This window comes from Puma concolor, chromosome E2 (genome assembly GCF_028749965.1).
Source record: "Puma concolor isolate L17-30 chromosome E2, mPumCon1.1.hap2, whole genome shotgun sequence".
In the NCBI taxonomy this organism is placed as follows: domain Eukaryota; kingdom Metazoa; phylum Chordata; class Mammalia; order Carnivora; family Felidae; genus Puma; species Puma concolor.
In genome coordinates this window covers 52,827,839-52,835,949 of record NC_141681.1, presented here as the reverse complement: position 1 = coordinate 52,835,949, position 8,111 = coordinate 52,827,839, and the positions used below count along the sequence as shown (strand labels likewise).

General features: G+C 50.3%; 1 protein-coding gene across 7 annotated transcripts in view; it reads left to right on the top strand.

The window, feature by feature from the left end:
• The first annotated feature begins 2,938 nt into the window (after nt 1-2,938).
• ZC3H4 (zinc finger CCCH-type containing 4) overlaps nt 2,939-8,111 on the top strand; it is a 44,728-nt gene continuing 39,555 nt past the window's right edge. For 2 of the 7 annotated variants that reach the window (XM_086690208.1, XM_086690202.1), the window contains exon 1: nt 4,422-4,565. In XM_086690208.1, the coding sequence (XP_086546334.1) occupies nt 4,552-4,565 (14 nt within the window). In that variant the 5' untranslated portion in view covers nt 4,422-4,551. Of the gene's footprint in view, nt 3,029-3,817; nt 4,018-4,140; nt 4,307-4,421; nt 4,566-5,747; nt 5,810-5,869; nt 6,103-8,111 lie in introns of those variants that run through there. The other 5 variants (XM_086690203.1, XM_086690204.1, XM_086690206.1 and 2 more) reach the window with 5 other exon arrangements.

Genomic DNA, 8,111 nt, shown 5'->3' with positions numbered 1-8,111 from the left:
TCTACTCTGGTCACCAAATGCTTGGAGGCTTTCCCACACCAAGCAGTTCTGCAACTGGGGGATACCAGCTGAAGTTCAATTCCGTTCTGATACTATCTGCCCGGAGTTAGCATGAGACCCCATTGGTTAAGAGCTCATTCCCACAAGATTGCCCACCCCCAGCTTCAGCCTCAAATTGGAAGCACTTCTGATTGGGTATAAATCAGATGTTGCCACACCACCTTTCTCTGTTTCCATTAATTTGCTACAGTGGCTCACAGAAGTCAGTCTACCTACTAGACTACTCGTTTGTTACAAAGGCTATTAAAGAATATGAATGAACAAGGGGCACCTGGGTTGCTCTGTCCATTGAGCATCCGACTTCAGCTCAGGTCACGATCTCATGGTTTGTGAATTCAAGCCTCACATCAACTCACTGCTGTCAGCATGGAGCCCACTTCCTATCCTCTCCCTCTCTCTGCCCCTCCCCCATTCAAGCGCACATGCGTGCACTCCCTCTCAAAACTAACACATAAAAAAAAAAAAAAAAAGAACAGGAATGAATTTAACTCATTAATGAGCGAACCAGCAGAAAAATTAAGCTGGTTCAAGTTGGAGATGAGAAATGTGTATGTATAAAAACAAATGCAGGAATTAGGTTGGAAAGTTTGCTACAAAATTAGGGGCGCCTGGGTGGCGCAGTCGGTTAAGCGGCCGACTTCAGCCAGGTCACGATCTCGCGGTCCGTGAGTTCGAGCCCCGCGTCGGGCTCTGGGCTGATGGCTCAGAGCCTGGAGCCTGTTTCCGATTCTGTGTCTCCCTCTCTCTCTGCCCCTCCCCCGTTCAAGCTCTGTCTCTCTCTGTCCCAAAAAAAATAAATAAACGTTAAAAAAACGAAAAAAAAAACAAAATTGATTAATACCATTCAAGGTCGTCTTTCCCACCAGACCAAAAATCCTTTGAAACTTGAGAATCTTCCATAACCTCTCAGAGTCTAGACCCCAATCAACAGTTACATAGGAAGTCAAAGTGACATTTAGAATGTTAGGGCGGGGGCGCCTGGGTGGCTCAGCCGTTAAGCATTGGACTCTTGATTTCGGCTCAGGTCATGATTTCACGGTTTCATGAGCTGGAGTCCTGCATGGGCTCTGTGATGACAGTGTGGAGCCTGCTTGGGTTTCTCCCTCTTTCTTTGCCCCTCCCCTGCTTGCACTCTGTCTCTCAAAATAAACTAAAAAAAAAAAAAAAAAAAAAAGAATGTCAGAAGGGTTTGGTAGGCAGTGTTAGACAGTGGTCTAGTAAGACTCTGAAAAGGCATGGAGAAACCTTCCTGCCTCATGAGACTTGCTGATGTCTTCATTTTTCTCATTACCTAAAAGCAGACAGCCCTCTAAAATTCTGGAATGGCCTGCTGAAGCTTCAGAGATGGCCAGCTGGAGACCACAGCTTGAAAGGACAGACCACCGTGTGGTCTACAGTCTTAACCAGTGTGGTTTCATCCATCGCTAGAATACATGGGGTTCAGAAAACAAGGCACAGAAGGGGAAAGACAATTCGCAGTATTTTTCTTTCCATTCGCATAATCCTGCCCTACCAGTCTCGTGTTAAAGAAACCTTTCAGGGGCGCCTGGGTGGCGCAGTCGGTTAAGCGTCCGACTTCAGCCAGGTCACGATCTCGCGGTCCGTGAGTTCGAGCCCCGCGTCGGGCTCTGGGCTGATGGCTCAGAGCCTGGAGCCTGTTTCCGATTCTGTGTCTCCCTCTCTCTCTGCCCCTCCCCCATTCATGCTCTGTCTCTCTCTGTCCAAAAAAAATAAATAAACGTTGAAAAAAAAAAAAAAAAGAAACCTTTTGGACAATTTTGTTAAAAGCACGTGCCAACATTTTATTGCAATGATGCATGCAAAGAAAAAAAAGTCTCTTGTAGGTGAATTAGAAATGTATTCTTGGTATGGACATTTTAGGGGAGAAGTGAATGGTTAAATAACCATCATCAAACTAGAGGCTAGATCCAGAAAGTAAATAAAACTAGATCCAGAACATAAGAAAGGAAAGACGGAAGATTAGGAGTCTTGATTGGCAGGCAGTAGTTCCTCAGAACAAATTTCATAACCATCAAAATTCACTCGATATGGCTTAAATCCTTTTTATCAAGAAAGCTAATTACTTCACTGAAGGAGATTGTTATAAATTACTCACAAAAAGCGTATGTACCAGACTAGTTTGCGGGCTTTTTTTTTTTTCTTTCTTTCTTTCATGGTAGGATCAAAAGACCAAGAAGTAATTTGGCGCCTTTACCTCCAGATTTATCTTTCATGCTGCACTGGTTTTCTGTTCCCGGAACCTAAATGGTCCATACCTCGTCAGGCTCTGAAATAAGCTTTTCCTTGGCTTGGAACTTTGTCTTCTCCTTCCCATCTCAACTTAAACAACCCTGTCCTGGGCGCCCCCTTTAACACCTCATTTAATAGAGGCTCTCTTCTAACTTCCAGTTCCTTTCCCCGGGGCATTATCGGTTTTTAAGCTCCAGGAAGCTAGAAACTGTTCCCATCGACCATCACAGAGCTTGACACTGTGCAAGGAGCTCATAAAAGCACAGAACAAAGATCCTTGGATATAAACCGGCCTCAACGAATTTTTGCAGTAGGCAATGGAATGCCCACACGGGCTAAAATTCTTGAGGCGCTCTTTACGGCTAATATCACGTTCCTGAGACAACTATTTAGACGCCAGGATTGTCTGCATCCATTAAATGAGAATAGTAGTTCCTCTCAGCGGAGTTTTGAGGATCAAAAGATTGTAGGTCGTTTGCACACCGTTTGAACCCGGTCAGTCGCTCCCACGTGTAACATTTATCTTGAGCCTTCCCGATAACTTACGCTACAAGCTCTTAAACTTCCCGGAGGCAGTACCAAGGCCCGCCCCTCTCGCACCGCCCCAGGGAGACGTCACTGACCGAGGTTTCTAATGACGTCAGCTCCGGACCTGTTCGGCTCCATCCTCCCCTTCTCCGGAAACCTACAACTCACGGCACCCGGCCTCCAGCTTTCGGTTATTTTTTTTTTTTCTTTCCGTAGCTCGAATTCTTTCCCTCCCATTCTTCCACCTAAAACTTTAGTCTCTTCCCGCCTTCCCTCAAGCTGGTAATTTTCGGTTCTTCCCGCTTGCGCTCGGGTGAATTTCCCAGCCTTTTGCTCTGTTAATCGCCTCCCGAGCCCCGCCCTTCAGCCTTTCCCGTCTAAATTCCTCTTTCGGCTAGTTCCGCCTCCTGCCACCCGCCTCCGACACCGCCTTCGGCTCCTTCCGTATCGTCGCAGTTCCTTGCCTTCCCCGCCCCCCCCCCCCCCCATCCCGTCCTGGTCCGCTTCGGCTATCTCCGGCTCCCGCGACTTTCCATCCATTCTTTAGCCACACCCCCATCACCAACCTCGGCTTTTTCCGTCTCTGCCCGTCTCTCGCTCCTCTGCCTTCGGTTTTTTCCGCCTTGCCTCGGCCTCACTCCCTCCCTTCGGCTCTTTCCGCCGGCCTTCGGGAGAAGGCCTGTGCCCCTCTCCTCCACGTGACGCGGCCCCCGCCTCCCAGTTCCCCCTCCCACCTCGCCCTTCCTCCCGCCTCAGCCTCTCGGCTCCTCCAGGCCGGGCCGCCATTTTGTGTGAATTTCTGACTGCGGCGGGGGCCGAGCAGCCGGGGCACCTAGGGCGGGCAGACAGACAAGACAGTCGGCCCGTCTCCGCGGCCCGTTTCCTCCCTCCCTAAAATCCTTTTTTTTAACCCCCCTCGCTCGCTCTCCTCTTCTCCCCTCCCCCCTCGCTTGCTCCATCGCGCGCGGCCCGCGCTAATTACACCCAACCACCCACCAGTGTCCGTGTCTCCCGGGTCCCCCACCTCCGGGCCCGCGGGGGAGGTGTGTGTGGGGGCTCTCGCCCCGATGAGGGCCCCGCGCCCGTGAGCGAGTGACCCCGGGGGCGGGCTGCGGAGAAAGGCGGCGAGCGGCCCGCCGAGGCCTAGGCCGCGCGGCCTACGCGGAGGTCGGCGCAGAGGTGATTCCGAAACCGAAAAACTATATACCCATTCCTATCAGGAGCCCTCAGAGCTGAAGTGTGCCCCTCCCGCCACGCCCAAGCAGTCCTTTTTCGTGCATTAACATCCCCTCCCCCCCAAAGGAACTATGGAGGCCGCGCCCGGGACCCCCCCGCCGCCACCATCAGAGTCGCCGCAGCCGCCATCGCCGCCGCCGCCATCAACGCCTTCGCCTCCTCCGTGTTCCCCCGACGCCTGCCCGGCCACCCCGCACCTCCTCCACCACCGCCTCCCGCTCCCTGACGACAGGTCAGGCCCCCGGCCCGGCCGGGGCAGCGTCCCCGGGGGGAGGAAGAGGAGGAGGAGGAAGGGGGGCGGCCGCCATGTTGGGCCGGGCCGCGGAGGAGGAGGAGGAGGAGGAAGGGCGGGGTCGGTGGGTGTCTCTCGCTCGCTCGCTCTTTCTCGCTTGCTTTCTCTCCTGGCCTCATGCGTTTCCCCCCCCTCGCGGCGCTCGCCCGCTCTCCCTCGCTCTCGCTCTGTCTTTTTTGGGCGCCATGCTGAGGGGAAGGTGAGGAGGCGCCCCCCGGACCCCCGCGCCCGCCCGCCCGCCCTGGGGAGGGGGCGCTGGGGGGGGGGGGCTGCGGAGGCCCACGGGGGTCCTGGCTGCCCCAGCGCCCGGAGCTGGCAGCCATGGGCCCGCCTGCCCGTCGCCTGGCTTCGGGGAAGGGGATGGGGGAGGGGCTCCCGGACCCTTTTTGGGGGGGGGATCTCGAGTAGTAACCCCGCTCTTAGGCATTTGGGAGTTGGGGGTTTCCAGCCCCTGGCAGTATCCTTTCTGCTGGGGGAGGTGTGCCCTGCCCTACTTGGAGAGGTACCCTAGTTTAGGCAGAAAGTGGGGGTTCGTTCAGTTCTAGCTCCATCCTTTTAGTGGGGGGGTCCTTTGGGTGGGGGCTCTCGCACTTTTTTTTGGCGGGAGGGATTTCCTAGCTATTACCTAGAGGGCAAATTTGGTTGGGGGGGGGAATCTCTAGTTCCTTCGATGGAAGCCCCTTTCTCTTTTGCGGGGAGAAGCCCCCTCCCCGTGTTTTTCCTTGAAGGCAGGGGTCCTCTCGTTTTTCGTAGGTAGGTGATGCGTTTTTGGCGAGGGGGGTGGGGGGGGTGAGGTTTGCTTTCCCTGCCTTGGAGGGGAGAGGAAGTTGGTCTCTTCTTTCTCATGGGGTTCCCTCCTCTTTCGGGCTAAAATGGGGCGCCATCCCTTCCGGGGGAGATAACGATTTTTTTTTTTTTTTTTAATTTTGTGCTTTTGCAGGGGGTGAAAGGGAGTGCCCCCCTTCCCCTTTTATTAAGTGCGAAATGGGTTTGCCCCACGCCCTTCTCTGGAGGGTGATAAAGGGGCCAGCCTGGCGCGTTTTAGAGCGAGGTTGGGGCCCCTGTTTCCCCTGCTCCAGCAGAGGGGTTGGGGTGCAGGGTTTGCCCTCCCTTTCCTGGCGGGGCAGGGGAAGAGGTGTCTAGAGAGTGGATTGGGAAATGGAAGGAGGTTTTCAAGCGGCAGGAAAGGCAGTCTGAGAAGGAGTGGGGGTGGGGAGGGGAAAAGATCGAGCTGGACAGATGGCTGCCCCATAGCAGCCCGGGCTGGGGAGTCGCGGGAGGACCCTCCCCTAGATTGGGGTCTTAGCGAGGGCTTCCTTGCCAGGCACCACGGCCCCTTCCTCCCCACTGCCACCTCCCTTTTTCCCTTTCTCCTTCACAGACCATACTTTGCCTTTTAAAAGAAATGCCACCCACATTCAGAGACACAAGTGCAGCAGTTTGGTGAGCTTTTACAAAAAAAAATTTTTTTGGTTTTTTTTTTTTGTTTTGTTTTGTTTTTGTTTTCTGTTTTGTTCTAATTAAATGTATCGTCCTGGGAATCGCAGCCCATCGCAGCCTGACTCCAGTTCAAGGAAATAAACAGATTAGCAAAGGTCTGTGCGCTAAGCCCACGTTGGGCTTCCGGGCCCCCTCTTGGGGGCAGGTGCATTACTCAAAGGTGCTTTACACGCTTTATTCGACCTCTAAGGAGTTCTCTTATGTCAGAAGTGTATGTCTTACAATGGGTTGGGATGGTAAGTAGCCTCTTTTATTGAGTAATTCAATTATCTCCCTCTTTTTGTCCCTTTCCTGCCTGCCTTCCTCCTGCCTTTAGACCAAAGTGATGCTTGAGTGAATTGATATGTTCGAATCAGGATTCTAACCCAGTTTTGAGCCCTTTTAGACTTGCACATCCTTTCGATCTTTAATTTTTTTTTAATTTGTCGTACACAGTTTTGTCAAAAAAAAAAAAAAAAAAAAAGAGCGTTACTGTAACATGACAAAAACTTATGTAAAAGGCCCATATGTTTTCAAGCCCTTGGTATCCCTCTGTCCCTATCAGTCCATTGCTTTGTCTCCAGCCTTCATCTTTGAAGAAAGTGGACACTTCAGAGGTCCATTTCTAAGAGACGAGGTTAAAACTGAATTTGGTTTATGATCCCTGTATTTGAGTTAATGTGCTCCCTCCCTCCCCCCCGCCCCTTCCCCCTCCCCAAAAGATTGTGGTTCAAGTAGATCCAATTTTCTCATTTTATTCCAATGTCTCTTATGGTGATGGACGTTTAAATTAAGCAAGTCATTTGTAAAGTACTGTTTAAGCACCAAATCTGTAAAGTGTCAACCCCCAGCCTCCTCTCCCCGTCTCCACTGTTGTTCCCTTTGTTCGAAAGCACATGCCTGACCGTGAAAAGTTGATGCAAACGTGTTACATGCCCAGTCATGGTGGAGAGAACACTTCCTCCGGCCCCCAGTCCTCCCTCTCCTACACATACAAGGAAAAAAACGGCAACAGAAATGACTTGCAGAACCAAACACTTGTACTTCCGATGTGTTTTACAAGCATAAGTTCCGTTAAAAGACAAAACACGTTGAAGTTCCATTTTCCCTCTTGGCCCCAGTTTTGGTCCCTGATGTACTTTGGTCGAGAAAACTTTTTAACACACGGCCCTTTTCCCCTCTGAAAGATCCTGTTTACCTTTTTTTTTTTTTCCATTCTTAGGGGGAAAAAAAGTTCACTTACGTTGGGATAAGGAGATGTTAACTGCAGTTCAGTGGGCCATTTGTCTTAGTCTTCCTCTCAAAATACTCACAACGTAACTGCTGTGAAGTGGGGTTGTTAGGTATGTAAAATCAGTTGTGGGAGGAAGAAGTGTCCACACTGTACAATATCCTGCAAAAAAAAAAAAAAAAAAAAAAAGTCTCAAGCACGAACTGAACACACTCTCTCCAGTGCGCAGGGTCAGCCGAAAATGAACTGCCTTTATTTGAAGTTTTCCATCCTTGGTGAAATTCCTTCTCCGGGAGCCAGATTCAGCAACTGGCTGCTCACAGACGAACTTTCCAAGTTTCGAGGGCAACTGAGTTGTAGAAGGATGCTTGTTTAACTTGACTTGAAATGTTAAGGAAATGGGCTTTCTTTTGTAAGTGAACATTGTAGCAATCATTCAACGAATTCAAAAGTATCTCCCCAAACACTTAAAAAGGACTCAGGCGTAGCAACACAAGGGTTTGGTTTTGGTTTGTTTTTTTTTTTTTTTTCCGTTCTCGAAGGAATCTCATCCATGAAAACCAAGAAGCCCCAGTAATTATGTCAAACTGTATTTCCATAGTCTTTGTTTTTGAAATGTCACAGTACTGCCTTTTTTTAACCCCCCCAAACTGATGTACCAATACTAGTTAAAATTCAAATTAATGGATGTTGCAAAAGAAGAAAAAGGGTGTCACTCAGAATCCCTGATTTAACAGCAACTCTTAGACGCTTGCAATCTTTAAAATTGTTATATTCTCTGGGGAGAGGTTTAATCTGAAACGAAATACGAATCTCCCAGTAGAAGTACAACCAATTGTAGCCATGAAAATACGGGTATTCCGCTCATGAAACCCCTTTATTTTTTATTCTTAAATGTGTTCTTCAGAAGAAAAAGATGATTCCCCAAAAGGGCTTTTCTCATTCACGGTCTGTCCTGTCTCCCAGATAGGGTTTCGATTTGCTCAAGTTTTTGAGTTGTTGACAAGCCAGGATTTGTCAGTACAGCAAAGACAC